The sequence below is a fragment of the Trichechus manatus genome, unplaced genomic scaffold, assembly GCF_000243295.1.
Source record: "Trichechus manatus latirostris isolate Lorelei unplaced genomic scaffold, TriManLat1.0 scaffold00125, whole genome shotgun sequence".
Taxonomy (NCBI): domain Eukaryota; kingdom Metazoa; phylum Chordata; class Mammalia; order Sirenia; family Trichechidae; genus Trichechus; species Trichechus manatus.
In genome coordinates, this window is record NW_004444061.1 from 2,334,664 (window position 1) to 2,358,142 (window position 23,479).

Sequence of the window (23,479 nt, forward strand, 5' to 3'; positions counted from 1 at the left end):
AATCAAGTAGTATAAATCCTTGAATTTGATTCCTCTTTTAAAAATTTTTTGGGCTATTTTAGATCCTTCACATTTCCATTTAAATTTTAGAATCAACTTCTCAGTTTCTACCAAAAAATCAGCTGGGATTTTAATTGGGATTGCCTTGAATTGATAAATCAGTTTGAAGAGAAATTATTATCTTAACAACATTGAGTCTTGTGATCCATGAACATGGTATATTTTTCCATTTATTTAGGTCTTTTAAATTTCTCTTAGAAGTATTTTGTAGTTTTCAACGTAAAGGTACAGCGTTTTTTGTTGTTGTTGTTAATTTTATCTGTAAGTATTTTAAATAATATTTCTATTAGATTTCAGTTTTTTGGTTATTAGTATATAAAAATATAATTGTTTTGTATTGCTTTTGTATCTAAACTGAGAACATTCCCTACTAAGTTTGCTAAAAGTTTTTATCATGAGAGTGTGTTAACTGTGGCATGTTTCTTATTAATATGTTGATGATCATACATATTTTTCTCCTTTATTCGGTGAATATGGTGAGTTGCACTGACTTTTGAATGTTAGTTCAGCCATGTTTTACTGTGATAGACCTCACTTTGGTCACAATTATCCTTCTTTTATACTTTTGTACTTTGAATTTGTTTTGGTAAAATGCCATTAAGATTTTTGTGTTTATCTTCACCAGATATATTGGTCTGTAGTTTTTATTTGTTTATTTTAAATGCATCCCATCCCCTGGTTTTGGGATCAGAGTAATGCTGGCAACAAAGTAAGATGAAAAGTGATTCTTCCTTCTGGAAGAGTTTGTATACAGATGGTATTTCTTCTTCAAATGTTTGGTAGAATTTACCAATCAAACAATCTGATCTGAAATTTTATTTGTAGCAAGACCTTTAAACAAATTTAATTTCTTTAATAAATATAAGACTATTCAGGTTATCTATGCTTCAGTGAATTTTGGTTGTTTTTCAAAGAATTTGTCAGTTCTATCAAAGTTGCACATTTATTGGCACAGAGTTTTTCATAGTATTTCCTAACTATCCTTTTGATCTTGGTAGAATCTCTAGTGATACTGCTGCTTTCACACATGACAGTAATTTTTGTCTTTCATTTTTTACTTTCTGATCAGACTGGCTAGAGGTTTTGTAATTTTATTGATCATGTCAAAGAACCCACTTTTGATTTCGTTAATTTGTTTCCTCTATTTTTCCGCTTTCTGTTTCATTGATTTTTTTCACTCTTTTTTTCCCCCCTCTTTCTGTTTACTTGGGGCTTTATTTTCTCTCCTTTTTCTAGCTTTTTAAGATGGAAGTTTTGGGTAAATGAATATGTCAGTTTGGTAGGTATTGCCAAATGCCTTTCCATAGGGTTTGTACCATTTTGCATTCCTTCTAGCACCTGTTTTCCCAAAATAGGATTTTCATACTTTTGTGCTTTTTACCAACATATTAGGTAAAAAAAAGTATTTCAGTATAGTTGTAGCATCTTTTCATGTGGTTAACAGCCCTGATTGCACAATGGTTAAGCACACTGCTTCTAACTGAGAGTTTAGTGGTTCAAACCCACCCAGCAGCTCCATGGGGAAAAGACTTGGCAATCTGTTTCCCTAAAGATTACAGCCTGGGAAACCCTATGGGGTCACTGTGAGTCAGAATCAGTTTGATAGCACTTAACAACAGCATCTTTGTAGGTTGAGCATCTTTTAATGTGGTTAGGAGTCCCTGGGTGGTGCAAATCGTTAACACACATAGCTGTTAACCAAAAGACTAGAGATTCATGTCTTCCCAGGGGCACCTCGGAAGAAAGTCCTGGCAGTCTACTTCCAAAAAATCAGCCATTAAAAACCCTATGGAGTACAGTTCTGCTCTGAAACACATGGGGTTGTCATGAGTCTTAATTGACTCAACAGCAACTGGTAAGAGTTGTTTCTGTTTCTTCTGAGAACTGTGTTAGATCTAGTTCCCTTTTCTGTAAGTTTCTACAGGTTTATTTTTTTCTCTACTTTTTAAGCAGTTCTTTGTAAATTTGGGATGTTATGCTGCTTATGGTGTTTTTCACCATGCAAATTATTTTATATTTTTATGTAATCAAATATATATTTTCTCTTTTTACTTCTGAATTTCGAGTCATAATTAGGAAAAAACAACTTTTTTTCCCATTTCCAGGCCCTAGAGGAATTCACCCAAGATTTTTTTTTAGTAGTAGTTGTCAGTTTAAGGAGCCCTGGTGGCACAGTAGTTAAGGCACTCAGCTGCTAACCAAAAGGTCAGTGGTTTGAACCCACCAACCACTCTATGGGAGAAAGATGTAGCAGTCTGCTTCCACAAAGATTACAGCCTTGGGAACCCAGTGGGGTCAGTTCTGCTGTGTCCTGTAGGGTCACTAGGAGTCAGAATCAGCTTGACAACAGTGGTTTTTTTGGCTTATCATTTTGATTTTTACCTTTAAATCTTTGATGAATTGAAATTTATCCTGGTCTGTGGTGTGTGGAATGAATCCAGTCTTACCTTTTTCAATGCAGTTATCCAGTTATCCCCAAACCACATATTAAAAAGTTCATCTTTTCCCACTGGTATGAGATATCATTTTTATTGTAAACTCAATTTGTCCATGTGATTTAGTCTGTTTTTGAATTTTCTATTCCTTTCATTTATAGTTTTTTTAATCCTTACTCTAAGGACTTAAAAATAAAAATAAATTAACCTAAATTCCTTTCTTATTTGGTTACTTCTCTTTTTCAAGTCTGCAGCCTGTAGTCTGTGAGTAATTGGCTTTTTTATAGAACACGTTACAGCTTCTTTTTTTTCTTTTAGTGTTAGTAGTTTGTTACTAGCAGTGATAATTATATATTTTTTTGTTCAGAGGTTTTACTAAAATATTAGCTCTCTAAAGTACATCTTATAAAATAATAGCTTGGGGAAAGGCAAAGAACTTGAGGAGAGTCAGTAATGCTCAATGTTATCTCAGTTTAAGAGATACCGTTTCATAAAATCATATTTTTTTGTTTGAATTTCAGATAATTGTTAATCCAGTTCTCATACAACTTCCTCACTAACCCATGTAAAAGTAACTTTTATATGTGTATATTTATCCAGAAATGAGAGTTGGGAAGGGGATTCATTTCCTCATCATTGACATAGGTATATATATAAAATCAGTATCTATTTTCTTTATTTTTTCTCTTCCAGGTAAAAAGCTTATAATCTATAGAAAGAAACTTAAAAGAAATTTTTGGTGGGGGGTTCTCTTTGACATTCTTCTGCTAGTACTTATGTATCTCCCCCACCCTAAAAAGTGTCAACTGTGTACTTACAGAATTATTCATCATTGCAAGGAATAGAACTAGAAAATGTCTTTACCCTCTTTATTCATTAACTCAATTCTTTTTGCTGTCATCCTTTTATTTCTCACCATTTCCACCAAATTGTTCCTCCAGTTGTATTTATCCCAGTTATATAAGATAGCTTAAGGAATTTGTAAGATGCTTGTGGCTAAAAGAACTGTACTAGTTGTTGGCAGAACTTTGGAGGAAAGTTGTGATTGATCAGCTAATCCCTGTTCTAAAAGCTGCTGAGGATGTAAGGTACACTCAACAGAGGGATAGTATGTATGATGAATAGGGTCTTAGGTCAGTGCGTAATAGTGTTGCCATGGCAAAGAGCAATTAGAATTTCAACTTGAGGTGCCATGGTCCATCTTCCTGATTTGTCTCATCTTGGTAACTCATCCATTCATTTATCAAACCTTCACTGAGTTTTTTTTTTGTTTGTTTGTTTTTTTAAGTATACTTTTAAGGTGGTCTACGTTTATTGAGAAAGTGGGAGGAGAGAACATTAGTGATGAGGGACTAGGACTCAAAAATGAATATAAAAATAAAATAACATCCCAGTGCTCTGGGAGTTCACTGCTACCTGTCTCAACTTTCACCTTCCATCTGTGCTACTCCGTGACTTAAGAATTCTAGCTTCAAGCTGGTAACATTGGAGTCTGAAACAGCTAACCACACCTCTTCCAAATCTCCCATTCCAGAGCTTCAACCTGTAATTCTTCCCATTCTGGTTATCATTCTGACTCACCCAAGTAGTAAAAATTCGAGTCTTTTCTGCTTTTGCATCATTGGCCATGACTGAACCGGGAAAAACCGGTTTGAATCGCTACAGCTAGGGCAGTGCATTGGTTAGGAATGTGTTTAGCTGTAAGGAACAGATAACCCATCCTGAAATGGTTTCCTGGATAGAGTTTTATTTTTATTTTTTCATATGAAAAGCCTAGAGATAGACAATTAACTGGGGTTGATTCAGCTTTTCAACAACATCTTCTGTAAGCTTTTCTACTCGCTGTTTCTACCATCTGAAATTCTTATTTCTCTATTTCTGCAAGTCCAAATTATACCTGTCCTTTAAATTATAACCTCTTCTTCCTGTCTTCTCACAGGAACTATCAAGTTAGAAAATGGCCTTTATCACTAAGTTATCTATATACATGTCTTATTGATATTGTTAGCTGTCGTTGGCTTCTGACTCCTGGTGACCCCATGCACAATGGATCAGACCGTTGTGATCCATAGAGCTTTTATTGGCTGATTTTTTAGAATTAGATCACCAAGCCTTTCTTCCTAGTCCATCTTAGTCTGGAAGCTCTGCTGAAGCCTGTTCAGCATCATAGCAACACACCAAGCTCCGCTGGCAGACAGGTAGTGGCTGTGCTTGAGGTGCATTGGCTGGGAATCGAACCTGGGTCTCCTGCACGGAAGGCAAGAATTCTACCATTGAACTACCAATGCTTCATTATACATGTCTTAATCTTCCCTAATAGGCTTTGTAAATTCCATGTCTGTAGTGTACCTTTTATCACCCTCCACAAAGTGCTTTTTTTAAGGTAGACACAATCAGTTTACTTGGTGAATGAATGATGAAGAATGATTGAACCCTCCCTTTAAGAAAACCCTGTTACTGGTCGTTAAAGCTGAGAGAAAAGATAAGTTGGCAGGAGTGTGAATGTGGAGGTGCAGATTTTAAGCAGATAATTGGGTTCCTTTGACATTTTCCCTAGTGAATTTAAAATGATTTAGTTTACAGGAATGAATTGTACATATTGCTTAAAGGGGAAACCCTGGTGGTGTAGTGGTTAAATGCTACAGCTGCTAACCAAAGGTCGGCAGTTGGAATCCACCAGGTGCCCCTTGGAAACTCTATGGGGCAGTGCTGCTCTGTCCTATAGGGTCGCTATTGCTTAAAGTAACACCTTTATTGTGTAAACTAGTTTCTGAGTGCTCAAATAATATTTCTTTACTGCTATCAATTATATCTTCACATACTATCAAAATACTCTATTAATTATATGTGCAAATAAAATGGACACTTCTTTCTTTCAGTGCTTGGATGAATATGAAGATGATGAAGCAGGGCAGAAAGAGCGGAAACGAGAAGATGCAATTACGCAACAGAACACGACGCAGAATGAAGCCATAAGTTTGTTAGATCCAGGCACTTCCTACCTGCTACAAGTGAGTATTTAAAAATACCAAGAAGTTGCTAGGCATTTTAATAATATTTTTAAAGTTATTATTAATAATTTTTCCAGTCTCATTTTGGTAGCATCAGTTCACTTTAAGTATTTTTAGTAGATTTACCACTGATTTTCTTCATTTCCAAGTATTTTTTGACTTAAGCAATGTTTAGTCCTTAGTACCTGGTCAGTTAATATTTGGTGACTGATTAGGCAAGTTTATACTATATCTTGTTAAAATAACCAAGATAAATAATTACTACCTTGCTCTTACAAAAGTAAGAATTAGTAATTTTAAGTGAGCAGACAGTTCTTCTATAGACTGGTATTATTTGCATCAGGGTTACATAGCAAAGAAACAGTTGAACAGCAAGTTTCTTCAGTATCAAATGCTTAAACATAATATTAGAAACATGTAGTATTGTGAATTGCCAGAAATATCTATATTTTTGTATAATAATAAAATTTAAAAAAAAAAAAATTTAACTCCATTTCAAATTAGCTGTTATTTTGGGCTCTTGTGGCATAGAAAATTAGGAGTTGATGATATAGGCATGGCTTAGTACAAAGCAAATCACTTTACAGAATCATTTCATATAAACTGTAATTTGGGAATGATTTTGATCTAAGCTAATGTTAAGTTATTTTGGTGATATTTTGATACATCTGCAAACTGTATTGTCTTTTCAGAGTTCCAGTGCTGACTTTATAAATGCATTTTATTATGCTGTCACTTTACAAGGAGTTTCAGAGCAATACACCCGTGTCCCCTTTTTATTGATGAAAAACGGTGACGAATAAACCTGTTTATTGATTTGCACAGTTAATGAAGGCTTTTGGCAGACAGGTGAAATATTTTCAGTTGCCTAGAAAATGGGGATGTAAAACTTTTTTATTTATTCTTTGAGGCAGATGTACTGATGAGAAGATTCTTAGAGTGATGTAGGTTCAGCTGTTCTCTCCCACCCAAAATGCTGTACTGTAGATTACTATAGACGATAAGAAGAGCCCTGGTGGTACAGTGGTTAAGCACTTGGTTGCTAGCCAAAAGGTCGGCAGTTCGAACCCACCAGCCATTCCATGGGAAAAAGATGAAGCAGTCTGCTTCCGTAAAGATTACAGCTTTGGAAACTCTGTGGAGCAGTTCTGCTCTGCCCTATAGGGTCACTATGAGTCTGAATTGACTTGATGGCCATGGGTTTGCTTTTTGGTTTTATAGATATTATCACAGTTTCAGGGAAATTATATGGTATAAGCTAACAAGCAGTGCTCTCCCAACGTGTCTGTGACTGTCTGTAATCTAAATTATCTTTGTACCATTTTTCTAACAAAATTGAAGTTAAATCTGAGCCTATTCCAGTAAAGACTTCCCACAAGATATGTACTTAATTTATTGAGATAGAGACAATATAGCATTTGATGAACAACTTAGGCTTTGGCTTCGGGTAGCCCTGGTTTAGTTCTTGGCCATGACACTCACTCTGGCATACTCAAATGGTGTTATACTTAAGTATCATTGGGTAGTGTGGCTTTTAGAAGAAGACCTGATTTGTTTCTGTGGAATGAGGGCTGCACCACTCATAGCTGGGGAGCCAAGTGTTAAAACTCACAGGGTATTCCTAAGTAGATCCACAAATATGCAAAGTCTCAGTTTATCTGGGCTCACTGAAGAGCTTTTTGCCTCATCCAGTTTGCCTTCTTTCCTATAAATTTTCTAATCTCTGCCCAGGCCCACTTTTCGTTTCTCCCCATTTTTGTTTGTTTGTTTTATTGGTATTGGAGATATGACTCACTGGGGGCCTTGGCTCCAAATATCTATTCTTGCCAGGCTCTTTGCTTAGGATGAGAATGAGGCTCAGACTCTCCCATGGCCCGAAATTGTCTCATTGAAATTGGAGTGGGAACAGCAGCTGCACTGTCTGCATATTGACCTCTCTCTGAGTTACTACCTAAATTCACATTCTCTGTTACTCACTGGGCGGGAGAAAGATGTGGCAGTCTACCTCCGTAAAGATTTACATTCTTGGAAACCCTTTGGGGTAGTTCTTCTCTGCCCTACACATTCGCTATGAGTCAGAATAGCCTCAACAGCAGTGGGTTTGGTTGTTTTTTTTTTTTTGTTATTACTCATTGGAATTCCTGGTGGTACAAATGGTTAATGCACTTAGCTGCTAACCAAAAGGTTGGAGCTTCGAGTCCACCCTGAGGCGCCTCAAAAGAAAGCCCTGGCAATGTACTTCTGAAAAATTAACCATTGAAAACCCTATGGAGCACAGTTCTGCTTTGACACACATGGGGTAAGTTATTACTCATATAGGATAGATAATTGTTTAAACTCATTGCTATCAAGTCGATTCTGACTCATAGCTCTCCTATTGGACAGAGTAGAACTGCCCCAGAGGGTTTTCAAGGTTGTAATCTTTTTAAAAAATATATATTTTATTGTGTTTTAGATGAAAGTTTATATAGCAGATTAGGTTCCCCTTTAACAATTTTTATATAGATTATTCCATGCCATTCATTACAGTTTTTATAATGTGTCAGCATTCTCATTATTTCCATTCTGTTTGTTCTCTTTCCACTGATGTAGTTTCCCTTCCCCTCCTTGCCTTCTCGTCTTTGCTTTTGGATAAATGTTGACCCTTTGGTCTCATATAGGTAATTGTTTAAAGGAGCAGGTAACTCATAGGTGGTATTGTTTATTTTATAAGCCAATCTATTATTTGGTGATAGGTGACCTGCAGAAATAGCTTTAATTCCAAGGTCAAAGGTTATCTTAGGGTGATAGTCTTGGGGCTTCTTCTAGTCTTTATCAGTCCAGTAGGTCTGGCCTTCTTTAGGATTTTGAGTTTCTTATATTTTTCTCCCATTCTATTCTGTTATGTCCCAGTCAGAGTGGTTGGTTGTGGTAGCTGGACACCATCTAGTTCTTCTGGTCTCATGTTAGAAGAGGCTGAGGTTTATGTGGAGTATTAGTCTTATGGACTAGTTTCTTCTTTGAGCCCTTGATTTCCTTCATTCTCTTTTGCCCCATGAGTAGAGACCAATAGTTGTATCTTAGATGGCTGCTCAAAAGCTTTTAAGACCCCAGATGCTACTCACCAAAGTAGAATGTAGAACATTATCTTTGTGAACTATGTTATGTCAATTGACAACATTATCCCCCGAGACTATGGTCCCAGGCTTTTTAACGCAGTAAACCATTCCGCTGAGTTGTTCGAATATGTCTAGGAAGCTTCCATAACTGTACTCCCTATGTGCTTTATTATATATATGGATATATATGCAGCACACACAAACATGTACATACATATGCTTACAGATACACCTATATATACACAAGCATTTGCTTGCACATACCTTTCTACATACATACATGTATGCATATCTATCTACTTAACTATACATATTTTTTGGTTGGTTTTACTGTTGTTGCAAAATTGTATCAAGGCTGTAATCCTTACCGGAGCAGACTGGCACATCTTTTCCTGTGGAGCAGCTGGCGGGTTTGGACCACTGACCTTTTGGTTAGTAGCCGAGTGCTTTAACCACTGTGCCACCAGGGCTCCCTGCTATCAAAAATAAGAAATTAAAATTGATACATGTCATGGATTGAATTGTTTCCCCCCAAAATATCTGTCAACTTGGCTAGGCCATGATTCCCAGTATTTTGTGATTATCCACTATTTTGTCATCTGATGTGATTTTCCTATGTGTTGTAAATCTTATCTCTATGATATGAATGAAATGGGATTATTGGCAATTATGTTAATGAGGCAGGACTCCATCTATAGGATTAGATTGTGTCTTAAGCCAATCTTTTTTGAGAAAAAAAAGAGAGAAGTGAGCAGAGAGACATGGGGACTTCATACCATCAAGAAAGTAGTGCCAGGAAGTCAGCACAATTTGTACAAGGAAAGGTCACGGAAGCTCCATAGACATATCCAAACTCCATGGGGACTGAATTGCTGGGCAGAGGGCTGTGGGGACCATGGTCTTGGGGAACATCTAGCTCAATTGGCATAACACAGTTTATAAAGAAAATGTTCTACATTCTACCTTGGTGAGTAGCATTTGGGGTCTTAAAAGCCTTTGCGTAGCCATCTAAGACACTCCACTGGTCTCACCCCTTTGGGAGCAAGGGAGAATGAAGAAAACAGATTACAAGGAAAAGATTAATCCAAAGGACTAATGGACCGCAACTACCACGGCCTCTACCAGACTGAGTCTAGTACAACTAGATGGTGCCCAGCTACCACCAATGACTGCTCTGACAGGGATCACAGCAGAGGGTCCTGGACAGAGCTGGAGAAAAAAGTAGAACAAAATTCTAACTCACAAAAAAAGACCATATTTACTGGCCTGTCAGAGACTGAAGAAACCTCCGGAGTATGGCCCCTGGACACCCTTTTAGCTCAGTAATGAAGTAACTCCCGAGGTTCACCACTGAGCCAAAATTAGACAGCCCCATAAAACAAAACGAGACTAATGGGGCACAACAGTCCAGGGACAAGGACTAGAAGGCAGGAGAGGACAGGAAAGCTGGTAATAGGGAACCCAAGGTTGAGAAGGGACAGTGTTGACATGTCATGGGGGTTGGTAACCATTGTCATAAAACAGTAGGTGTACTAACTGTTTAATGAGAAACTATTTGTTCTGTAAACCTTCATCTAAAGTACAATTTAAAAAAAAAGTAGTTCCAGGAGAATAGTGCATCCTTTGGACCCGGGGTCCCTATGCTTAGAAGCTCCTAGTCCAGAGGAAGATTGATGACAAGGACCTTCCTCCAGAGCCTACAGAGAGAGAAAGCCTTCCCCTGAATTTGGACTTCTAACCTACTAGACTGTGAGACAATAAAATTCCTTGCCTTTTCCATCTGCTAGATGCTGCTTGTATTCCTTGACCCATGGCCCCCTTCTTTCCTCAAAGCCAGCAGTGGTGGGTTGAGTCCTCCTCACATTGCATCATTCCAGTTTTTCTTCCATGGTCATGTCTCCTTCTAGCCCTCTTCCTTCTGTCTCTCTCTCACTTTTAAAGACCCTTGTGATTACTTTGAGCCCAACAGATAACCTAGGATATCTCCCCATTTTAAGGTCAGTTGGTTAGCCAGCTTTAATTCCCCTTTGCCATGTAACTGACTATGTTCTTTAAGGGTCATTATTCTGCCTTCAGAGTTCCTGGGTGGCACAAACTATTAACTGAAAGATTGTCGGTTCAAACCCATACAGAGGTGACTTGGAAGAAAGCCCTGTCGATCTGCTTTTGAAGGGTCACAGCCTTGAAAACCCTATGGTTTTTCTGCTCTGCACACATGGTGTTACCATAAGTTGAAATCAGCTCAACGGCAGTGGGTTTGGGTTTTTTTTTTTTTTTTAAATTCTGCCTCCACACCATGCTTACTTATTTTGATACTCAAATTGTCCCAGATTTGGTCATTGGGAACCCCTTCAAGATTTTATGTGCTTTTGACACATCTCCATCATTTTTGGGGCACGTCTTTGTTTTCCGGCATAATAAGATATCATTGACTCATATCTTTTCTGCCCCCACCTTAGAATCAACCACCCATTTCTCTAAGGAGTCCTGGTTCCTTTTACTGGAAAATAATATTTTGAAACCAAGATCTGGGTCCCAGGTGTCCTTATTGTTATTGGGGTGTCACTGTTCTTAGTCTATCCCATGTACCAAAAAACACCCAAGCCAGTTGCCTTCAAGTTGATTTTGACTTATAGTTAGTTTATTTGAATAACTTTAGTATTATTTTGCTATGTTCTACAGAGCTTATATTTGTCTGATCTTATTTCACATATGCTTTTATATTTGTTTATACTTTACAAGTTCTGATCTGCTGCTGCACCTGTAAAGAAAATACTCATGGGATTTCCTTATTGACCATTTTAAGCTTGAATGAAGCATAATGATTTACTTAAACTTACACAAAACAGTTTGTGCTTTGCCAGCATTTTTCAGCTCTACGTAGATCTCTCATCCTCCCTTTAGTAATATAAACCATCTCATTGCAAGGAAGATTATTTCAGGAAAAGTATATTTGAAATCAGTTGTATAATAGACTTTGGGGCTATTGGAATACCTAATTATATAATCTTTTAAACTTTTAAGACCAGTATCAGTCTTAGCAGTTGTATTTTTTACAAGCAGTTTCAGTGATACTAGTATGTCTTGATATTTTCTACATATAATTGTCAACTTCAACAGTTAGGGTAATTATTAGGTTATCACCAGTTGTTTGGAAATCCTTGTGACCACAGGACTACAGAGGCTTCTAGTTAACAGATCTGAGTTGGAATTTATATGTGTATAAAATTTTGTTCTAACTTTAGGGATGTGAAGCATTTCCTCCTTAAAATTATCAGGAGACTCTATCACTGCACCGTATAGTCACACTTCTAACATTTCTAATTCAAGACTTTCTGGCAAGAATATAGAGCTCACCTTAAATTCCACCTGTAATTGTCAGTTTTAAATACACAAGAGAAGCCAGCTACCCCTCCAATCTCTAATAATACTAATACCTGTACTAATATGATACAACTTATAAATTTAGGAAATATTTTTGTTTTTAAGGTATGTAACTGAATTATTAGAATCACAGTGAAGTAACATTTAGCTACAAAATGTATAATCTCTAATACAAAATGCATATTCAAATCCATCAGTAAAGAAAAGCTTAAGTGTTGTCTACTTCAGAATCTTAACTATTGAAATATCAGGTATAAAGAACTAAGAAATAGCTTAAATTCTAACTGTGTACACATCTTGGACATGAACATATGGGTGAATATAGAGTGATTTGGTCCAGTATGTCAAAATTCCGATTGTATCAGTTGCACCAAGCTAGCTGTATAGAAAATACTATGTAAAACTTACTGAGATGTGTTTAAAGTGACTAGTTATTTATTCAATTTTTAAAAAACAGAAACAAGAAATGTAGAAAACTGATATTATATGACGTCTTATTAATATGCCTAACTGGAAACTTGTCTGATACTGACTTTTAATCATTTATAGTTGGGTCAAGGTTTAAAATTAGTATAATACCACTATAGTGTTGCCGAAAAACTCCCTCCGTTTCATATTTCTGTATTTGTTAAAATTCTACTCTAAATGTGTATTAGTAAAAGTTTTACCCATGTTAGGAAATTTCATTATGGAAAATGCTTTACTTTAAGCCTCAGAAATATTATTTGTAGCCTGGTTGTTCATACCATTCCAAGTGATGCACTTTTAAGCCACAAATCAGTAAAATTCAATAAAGACAGCCACTCATTTAGCAATTCTTCCTACTCCATTTCAGTAAGAGGTAGGCTGGGCAATTAATTTGATGTGACATGTTTTGAAATATCTCAGATATAACCAAAATGATATAGATGTGATGTTTTGGAACTTTATTTTGGGCATCGTGGGATTATTCTTGTATCAGCATTTTTTCTCATGCATATTTAGTTATACATTTTAAGATATAGGCCTTAGTTTTAATTCATATAGAATAAGATTAGGATATTTTACAAATGCAAACCTTTAAAGTATGTTAGTCCAAATACCATTTGTGAAATTAGGGAAAAAGTTCTGTCTGAAATTGTTGTCATCTATATTTAATAAAATGTACTTTGAGTGGATAAACATAATATTTCTTTCAGCTTATCTAAATACCAGGGATTAAACACTTTATCTATTTGTGCTTTGAGAAATAATTTTGAAACTAGATTTTGTAAAGTATATTCTTGTCATTCTCGAGATACATCATATTTTAATAAATAGGGGATCTGTTTTATCTGTTTCACACATTTGGTGTACAAAGTAGTGTATTTCTAAATCTATTAATAATACTCAACTATTTCTATATCTGAAAGCATTTGGTGCCCTCAGTGAATATTTTTGTCTGTGTTTTCTCATGCCTCAGTTTGGTTACTTATATCCGAGATATAAACTCAGTTTAACGGTTTGAGTATTGTGCTAGGGTAGAAAAAGATAAATTAACCTCTAGTTCAGGGTTGGATCATTCAAAGGATTACCTAGGCATTTGCTCGGTAATTTATAGAATATACTTATTTTTCTGAACTTTTAACATTTGAGAATAAGGAGGAACTTGGCTGGTGATTTGACTTTATAGGAGTGTGTTGGTCTTATGCCTAATTGTAGGAAGAACTCATTCTATGCTACCTACTCAACTTACAGCAAGTTACCAGCTTAATTCCTTCTCTTTTTCGTTGATGCTATATAGTTTTGTTTGAATGACTCTTTCCTTTTTGAAACTAAAGAGAAATCATAAATTTGCCTTTCGACTACTTTTCATGGAGTTGTTTAAAACATAAACTTAGTTTTTGAAAAGAATTGTGAAAGAGGTGCTTTTATAAAAATTGTCTTTATTCTTACAGTTTATCCTAGAGTACATTTATAACTAGTGTTTAAATTTCAACAGCTGTTTTTAGAAAAATGGACTCTTTGGGTCTTATTAGAAAACCTAAAGATATTTTGTGAACCATATTATTTCCAAATTAACCAAAATTGAGCAGACATGGTATGCTTTGCCTTTTAATTGCATTTTCTCCAGTTAAAAGGCAATGAGCCTTTCCTGCATGTTAGGTACTGTGCTAAGTGCTTTTGTCTCAGTTAATTGCCTATAGCATCTCTGTGAGGTAAGACTAATATTTTCCCCATGTTACAGATAAGAAAAGCTAGGCCCAGTAAGTTGCCTAAGGTAACATAGTTACTAAGTAGTATAGTTGGATTTTGAATCCAGCCAGTCTGACTCTAGAGCCCTTACATTACTTTACTGCTTCTGATTCTATGAGGAATGGAATAGAGACTAGAAAGTAATTTTTCATGTAAAATTTATAAAAATCATTAGGTTTTGGGGGGGGACTACTAAAGTAGACCTCACCCTGTGATGTCTTGTGCCTAAGATAGGTTATTCTTTTCACTGTTAAGGCTATGGGTTCTGTTTGACCTAAAAATCAGATTTACTCAGGGAAAATTACTTCTCATTGTTTTCACTTTTAGTGACCCACCTCATGGACTTGTTGCCCATTGGGTCTCAAACTTTCCCCAAGCTGGAATTGCATAGCTTCAGAGAAGTCATTAAAACTTTAAAGATTTAACTTCTTCATCTTTAGGGGATAGATACCACACTAATCACAGGCAGATAAGAAAAGTTTTTACTAGAGTTTTGTTGCTGTTACTGCTTTAAGTACAGCTGATGTCTAGAGAAGAGTTAAAATGTGTTTTAAAAGACTGCCAAAGCATGGTTTCCTCAGAGGTAACCCTGTGTGTGGGGTCAAGCCCCCACACAAGGGAACTCTAGGATCCTGTCACTTCGTTACTTTGTGCAACTGGTTACTTTCCAAGTGATGATTTTTCTTTATCTGTAAGTTATTAAGGAAGTTGTGTCATAAATTGTCAGTACTCGTCGGGCTAAAAACTTATATTTTACTTAGAAAATAAGACATACTTTAAAAATTGAGATAAAATTGTTATATTTAAGTAATTGACTTAGGCTGTTGTCACTGTAATGGGAATTTATTGATTTGGAATCAAGACAAAATTAAGATTTCACATAGAAAAATCAGTAAAAAATGGTCCATATCCCAGGTTTTTTTTAATTGTACCTATCAAATTTAGATTGTAAGCTTATTGTAAAAGGGTGTTAGTAATTGTTTTACTCCCTTATGTCGTTTAATCCCCACAGCAACCCTATGAAATAGGCATTGTCATTATTCCTGTTTTATAAATAATGCACAGTCAGCGCTGGTGTACAAGTATCTATTTGAGTCCCTATTTTCAGTTCTTTTGGGTATAGATCTGGGAACGGAATTGCTGGGTCATATGGTGATTCTGTATTTAACTTTTTGAGGAACCACCGTGCTGTTTTCCACAGTGGCTGCACCATTTTACAATCCCACCAGCAGTCGATGGGGTTCAGTTTTCTTGACATCCTTGACCAGTACTTGTTCTGTTTTTCTGATAATAGCTATCCTATTGGGGGTGAAGTGGTATCTCATTATGGTTTTGATTTGCATTTCTCTTATGACCAGTGACGTTGAACATCTTTTCATGTGCTTATTGGCCATTTATAGATCTTCTTTGTTGAAATATCTATTCAAGTCTTTTGCCCATATTTTGATTGGATTGTCTTTTTTGTTGTTAAATTGTAGTTCTTTTTATATTCTGGATATTGAACCCCTGTTGGAAATATGGTTCCCAAATATTTTCTCCCTTTCCGTAGATTGTCTCTTTACTTTGTTAATAAAGTTCATTGATGCAGACAGTTTTTAAATTTTGATGATAGTCAGTTTATCTATTTTATATTTTGTAGTTTGTGCTTTTGGTGTCATATCTAAGAATCCATTGTCAAAAAGTAAATCTTGAAGCATTACTCCTATGTTTTATTCAAGACTTTTCAGATTTTAGCTCTTCCATTTCATTATTTGATCCATTTTGAGTTAATTTTAGTATATGGTGTAAGGTATGGGTCCAACTTCCTTTTTTTTGCATGAAAAGATCCTGTTGTCCCAGCACTATTTATTGAAGAGACTATTCTTTCCCTATTGGATGGACTTGGCATCCTTGTTGAAGGTCAATTGGCCGTAGATGTATGGGCTTATTTCTAGACTCTCAATTCTGTTTAATTGGTCTGTGTGTCTATTTAGACCAATTAGGACGTATAAACCAATTATATCAGTACCAGACTGCTTTGCTTACTGTAGCTTTATAGTATGTTTTGAAATTGGGAAGTATGAGTCCTCTTACTTTGTTCTTCTTTTTCAAGATTGCTTTGACTGGTTTCTACCTGAGAGATATGGAAACCAGGACTGATAAGAGGGTGAATAACTTACCTGCAATCTCACAGCTACTGAGTGGCCTAGCAGTTGTAACTTGGATCCAATTCCTCCTTTTAGCCATTTGGTTTGCTATATTGTTTCCTCACATTTTTAAGTCTTTTACTGCACCATATGGGTAATGCATTTGGCTGCTAAACAAAAGATTAGAGGTTCATATCCACCCCAGAAGTGCCTCAGAAGAAAGGTCTGACGATCATCCATTGAAAACCCTATGGAACGCAGTTTTACTCTGACATACATGAGATCACCATGAGTTGGAATCAGTACTCATTGACTTTTTTTCTTTCTTTCTTTTTTTTGTACTCTGCCACAGAGTCAGTATTTACTGTTTTACTCTGAAACTGGTCATCTTATAAAGGGAGCTTATTGTTTGATTTTAACCAGAGCAGAAATTCTTAAACTGTAGGGCCTTTCTTGGGGACTTTTAATGATCAACTAGAATAAAAAGAATTATTATCAGGCTCATAATTCAATTCCGATCTGTTTTATTAAAATGAAACTGCAAAAATATTTGGGGAGCCTAGACTGTCAAAAGACTGAACAGAGAAATAACTGCGTGAGTAGTTGCAGGGTAATAATTTTCCACCTGAATAGTTCATGTGAATTGGTTAATGTTAATCTTCACCAACACTTTTTTTGTAGCTTAGAATGAGCATGATAAAAACTACTTCCTCACTTCATTTTTAGCTATATATAGTCTTTAAAAATAAACATCAACCACCATATTATGTGATGCATTATAGCTTTTTTTTTTCCAAATAAAAACGAGAGCATGAAAAAGACTGGAAAGGGGGAGGTATAAAGATTATAATGGTTTGGGAGATTTTTGTCCACTGACTTCCAAAAGGATTTGAGCCGGCTGGTTGATTAATGATACTTCATTTGTTTGGTTTTCTGAACTTTAAAAATACTTCCATTTTTAAAGTGATTGGTGTTGACTGAAAAATCAGATGGAGAGCCTTGCTTGTTTTGTTTGACCAGCAGTATGAATTTTTTAAAAAGTAATGGTAATTGCCTCAAACTAGTTACTTTCAAAAGTAGATATTCTCTGTCAACTGTTTTTTATATAATCAGCAATTTGTGTGCTTGCACATACACTCAAACTGATATTTTCACTTTACAGGAGCCATCTAGAACAGTTTCAAGCAGATACAAAAGGTAAGAATCGTTAAGTTATGACTTACAATATGCTGTGGTCATTAGTGTAATGTCTGTCTGACCATAATAACTAACTATAACAGTTTCCAGCAGCTTTTTAAAAGGTAGGAAACTTTAATATTGTGCTCTTAAAAAAAATGAAATTGTAGGCAGGCACATAATGTGTATTTGACCATGGCTTATTCTGCAGTCTTTGAAAATTGCCCACACCATGAAGTTGTTTGCGCCTGAAGAGCTTAGCAAAATGAACACTTAGAATCTGTTTCCCTCATGTATTTAAACATTGAAAATAAAAGTTTACCACCTATATACTGAATAGCACCTCTGCCAGAGAAACTGTGGTTGTTTTTGCACATGTGTAGGAAGAAAATCAAAATTAGGTATTTTATTCAGTGGAAGTGCCTTAGATTTCTCTTCTCTGCTGAGGCCAGGAAGGTTGCAAAAACATGTGTTAACAGAATGCTTTTATTTACAATCATAGAATAATAGTAAGTCTTATTGAGTGTTTATAATGTCTGAGGTGCTTCAAATAGAGAGCTCATTCAATTCTCAGTTATTTTATAAAATAAGTATAATATTTATTTCATTTTATACATGAGGGAAGAGAGGTTAAAGAGGTAGAATAATTTCCCTGGGGTTACTGAGCTAGTCAGCAGTAGAGTCTGTATTTGAGCTCAGACTACCTGACTTCAGCCCGCCTTCAACCTTACTAAGCCCACATGCTTTGTAACTGCACTAGATTGCCTGCCTAGATTTACATGTGAAACCTTTATGTTTTCATCTAATTTTATGTTAAAATTTGAGTTATTTTTGTCATTGTATTACATAAAAGTAAAATATATTGACACTTTAAGTAGTATATAAATAAAATTCAATTTTTTATTTTTACCGCGTGCCATAGTATCTATTTGGGGTAGATTATCAACAATTGAATAAGTAAGTCTGAAACAGTTTCCACCACTTAACAATTGTGTGATCTTAGGCAGGTTTCTCTGTGTTAGTTTCCTTACCTTAAAAATGGAGTTAATAGTAGTAAGCAGGATGATTAAATGATACATATAAAAGGTGAGAATTAAATCAGTTACTCGATTTAAAATACTTAGAACTGGAGCTGGTAGACAAAAAATTCAATATGTTAACTGCTGCTACTGATTTTTTTTTTTTTCTTTCAGTTTTTGAGTAATTCTGATTTAGGTATGATGAGACCTGTGATTCATTTAAGTTGCTAACATTTATACATTGCTTGGTTATTTTTATTCATCAAGAATAGTTTCAACTGAGAAGGATCCCACCCCCCATCCCCCAACCCTCCCTTTTAGCCAGAAATCACTGCCAGATAGCTTTGATGTGTCCGGATCCCAGGTCAGATTCTCAAACCAAAATAATTTTTATCATCAGCTTTTGTTTTAGGGAATAAAGATAAACCTTGGTAACTTTTCAGGTTTGATATATCAGTCATATATATTTAAATCTTATTAAATAATAGAATCTTAAACAAGCAGTTTTCAGATTTATGTTCTGTAATTAGAATCAATATGGAATAATTTTCTTATAAATACTTACCAGAAGCTTTATATATTATTGTGTTAATCAGGAAAGAAAATTGTTTCCCATGGCATATTTTTTTATTTTTAAGCCTTTGAAGACATTATTTTACTTGTGACATGTTTCTGTCCTTATACTTTTATTTTCACAGCCTACAGCATATGGTTTGTTACTTTTGTTAAAAGTAATCAAAACTCAAAGAAATGGAAACATAAAGTTTATTCAGAGCAGTCATCCTATATGTATATAGGGAGACCATTCTGATTCTAAAAAAAAGCAAATGGCTTGAAGTAGGCTGGTTACCATGACGCATATAGAGGGGGGAGTAAAAAATGTGGTCCGTCAATTCCGACTCACAACGACCCTATAGGACAGAGTAGAACTGCCCCATAGGATTTCCAAGGAGAGGCTGTTGTGTTCCAACTGCCAACCTTTTGGTTAGCAGTCCAACGCACAACCACTGCGCCATCAGGTCGAAAGAGAAGAGGAGGTGGAAAAATAGAACATCAACCATTTACTAATCTTAACATGATTGATTGAACTCTACCCGTCCTCTTTTACTGAGATCCACTGATCTAAAAGAAAAAGAAACTTAAAATCAAAGTAAGACAACTGTTACTAATTTTTCTCTTTGACACTTTTCAACTTTCAGAAGACTTAGCCATGTTTAATCCCATTTTAAAACAAAAGAAAAATGTTTATGTTTCTGGTTATTATTCACTGATTCACAGCTACTCCTAGTTTTAAAACTGTTTAAAAAACAAAAATAGGAGGCGAGGCCAAGATGGCAGAGTAGTCTTTTTAGATGCCTCCTGTGGTCCCTTTTACAACAAAGACCCAAAAAAACAAGTGAATGATTATGTATGACAATCTAGGAGCCCTGAACATTGAGGAATCAGACTGAGTGGCGGGGGAGGGAGACACGGTTCAGAAGGAGCTAGGAGTTGCCAGACCTGACCCAGCGGGAGCCAGCACCCTTCAGGCCAGATCGGCTGGCGTGTACAGTGAGACAAGCAGTGGTGTTCGGGAGGCATTTTCCATATCGGGAGAGACCGAGAGGCAGAGAGTCTACTTGGGCCTCCAGAACCAGTGAAAGGTGGTGCTCGGTCGTCAAAAGATAAGTACGTGCATCTGACCTACAGCTTGGATCAAAAAGCATCCCCTCTGGGAAAAACCTCTCTCCATTTACCTGCCCCCTCCCCACTCTGCACTGGGTCCTGGGCCTGCTTCAGCGATTTCTGAGTCCCCTGGGCAGAAGTAGGACCAATCCTGTGCCCTGAACCATTCCCCCAGCCTTGGAAAGGGAACAAATTAACAAACAGGGAAAAAATGATCTGCTGGCTCCCCCAAGCCAGGAACTCAGGGTAGACACAGCTCCTTTACTGAGGCACAGGCGTAAGGGGTCCATGGACTTTGAATGCCTTTTACCGCTGCATAGAACTGTGTGGACCCATTTCAACAGCGTAGGCCCTCATTACCACAGTACAACAGGATATATACCTGAAGGCTAACTTCAGTTGTAGCAGTAATATGGTGAAGTTGCAGTGAACTTAGAAAAATAAGGGTAAATATTAAGGTAACCACAAAGGAAACTAACAGTCCTACACATCAAAATAAAAAACAGGAAAAACATAAAAACTCAGCAAATACAAAATCAGCAATGACAAAGATGAAAAGAAAATACATAAAGAAAAATGACTCAGCCCAGAAAATTAAGTGGAACAAAAACTGTCAACAACACAGAAAAAAAGACATCAGAATGACAGCACTAAATGCATACCTATCAATAATTACACTGAATGTAAATAGACTAAATGCACCAATAAAGTGACAGAGTGGCAGAATGGATTAAAAAACACGATCCATCTATATGCTGCCTACAAGAGACACACTGTAGACTTAAAGACACAAACTAAAACTCAAAGGATAGAAAAAAATATCAAGCAAACAACACAAAAAAAGAACAGGAGTGGCAATATTAATCTCTAACAAAACAGACTTTAAAGTAAAAGCTACCACAAAAGATAAAGAAGGACACTATATAATGATTAAAGGGTCAATGCAGCAGGAGGACATAACCATAATAAATATTTACGCACTCAATGACAGGGCTCCAAAATACATAAAACAAACTAACAGCATTGAAAAGAGACACAGCTCCACAATAATAGTAGGAGACTTCAACACAACCACTTTCAGTGAAGGACAGAACATCCAGAAAGAAGTTCAGTAAAGACACGGAAGATGTAAATGCCACAGTCAACCAACTTGATCTCATAGGCATATACCAAACACCCCACCCAACAGCAGCCAAGTATACTTTCTTTTCCAATGCACATGGAACAGTCTCCAAAACAGACCGCATATTAGGCCATGAAGCAAGCCTTAACAAAATCTAAAGCATCAGAATATTACAAAGCATCTTTTTTGACCATAAAGCCATCAAAGTAGAAATCAACAACAGAAAAAGCAAGGGAAAAAAATGAAACACATGGAAACTGAACAACACCTTGCTCAAAAGCTACTGGGTTATAGAAGAAATTAAGGATAGAATAAAGAAATTCATAGACTCCAGCGAGAATGAAAATACCCCACCGGAACCTCTCAGACACAGCAAAAGCAGTGATCAGAGGTTAATAATAGCAATAAATGCACACATCCAAAAAGAAGAAAGGGCCAAAATCAAAACATTAACCCTACAACTAGAACAAGTAGAAAGCAGCAAAAGAAGCTCTTGGGCAACAGAAGAAAGGAAATAATAACAATTAGAGAAGAATTAAATGAAATAGAGAGTAGAAAAACAATTGAAAGAGTTAATAAGACCAAAAGCTGGTTCTTTGAAAAGATCAATAAACCATTGGCCAAACTGCCAAAAGGAAAACAGGAGTGGAAGCAATTAACCCATATAAGAAATGAAATGGGCGATATCACAACAGAACCAACTGAAATTAAAAGAATCATAACAGAATACTATGGAAAACTGTACTCTAACAAATTTGAAAACCTAGAGGAAATGGACAAATTTCTAGACACTCACTACCTACCTAAATTAACACAAACAGAGGTAGAACAACTAAATAAACATAACAAAAGAAGAGATTGAAAAGGTAATTTAAAAACTCAACAGAAAAAAGCCCTGGCCCGGGTGGCTTCACTGGAGAATTCTACCAAACTTTCAGAGAAGAGTTAACACCACTACTACTAAAGGTATTTCAAAGCATAAGAAAGAACGGAATACTCCCAGACTCATTCTATGAAGCCAGCATAACCCCGATACCAAAACCAGGTAAAGACACCACAAAAAAAAAAATTACAGACCAGTATCCCTCATGAACATAGACGTAAAAATCCTCAACAAAATTCTAGCCAGTAGAATTTAACAACATACCAAAAAAATAATTCACCATGACCAAGTGAGATTGATACCAGGTATGCAGGGATGATTCAGCATTAGAAAAACAATCGGTGTAATCCATCACATAAACAAAACAAAGACAAGAACCACATGATCTTATCAATTAATGCAGAAAAGGTATTTGACAGAGTCTAACACCCATTCATGATAAAAACTCTCAGCAAAACAGGAAAGAAGACAAATTACTCAGTATAATAAAGGGCATGTATACAAAGATAGCAGCTGGCATCATCCTAAATGGAGAGAGTCTGAAAGCATTCGCCTTGAGAACAAGAAGCAGACAAGGATGCCCTTTATCACCATTCTTATTCAATATTGTGCTGGAGGTCCTAGTGAGAGCAGTTAGGCTAGAGAAATAAATAAAGGGCATCTAAATTGGTAAGGAAGAAGTAAAAGGATCTCTATTTGCAGATGATATGATCTTATACACAGAAACCCCCAAAGAATCCACAAGAAAACTACTGGAACTAATAGAAGATTTCAGCAAAGTATCAGGATACAAGATAAACATACAAAAATCAGTTGGAATTCCTCTACACCAACAAAGAGAACTTCCGAGAGGAAATCACCAAATCATTACCATTTACAATAGCCCCCAAGAAGATAAAATACTTCGGAATAAATCTAAACGGATATGTAAAAGACCTATACATCGAAAACCACAAGACACTACTGCAAGAAACTAAAAGAGACCTGCATAAGTGAAAAAACATACCTTGCTCATTAATAGGAAGTCTCAACATTGTGAAAATGTCAGTTCTACCCAAAGCAGTCTACAGATACAGTACAATCCCGATCCAAATTCCAGCAGCATTTTTTATGAGATAGAGAAACAAATCACCAACTTTATATGGAAAGGGAAGAGACCCCAAATAAGTAAAGCATTACTCAAGAAGAAGAACAAAGTGAGAGGCCTCACACTACCTGATTTTAGAAACTGTTATACTGCTGAGTTAGTCATAACAGCCTGGTACTGGTACAACAACAGATACAT

The 23,479-nt window shown here is 36.1% G+C and overlaps 1 protein-coding gene across 1 annotated transcript in view; it reads left to right on the forward strand.

The window, feature by feature from the left end:
• The window catches only part of PAWR (pro-apoptotic WT1 regulator), a 140,737-nt gene that overhangs the window by 98,512 nt on the left and 18,746 nt on the right, over window positions 1-23,479 (forward strand). Inside the window, exons 2-3 of the mRNA XM_004384615.2 lie at window positions 5,375-5,506; window positions 17,491-17,525. Coding sequence (XP_004384672.1) covers window positions 5,375-5,506; window positions 17,491-17,525 — 167 coding nt within the window. The remainder of the gene's footprint in view (window positions 1-5,374; window positions 5,507-17,490; window positions 17,526-23,479) is intronic.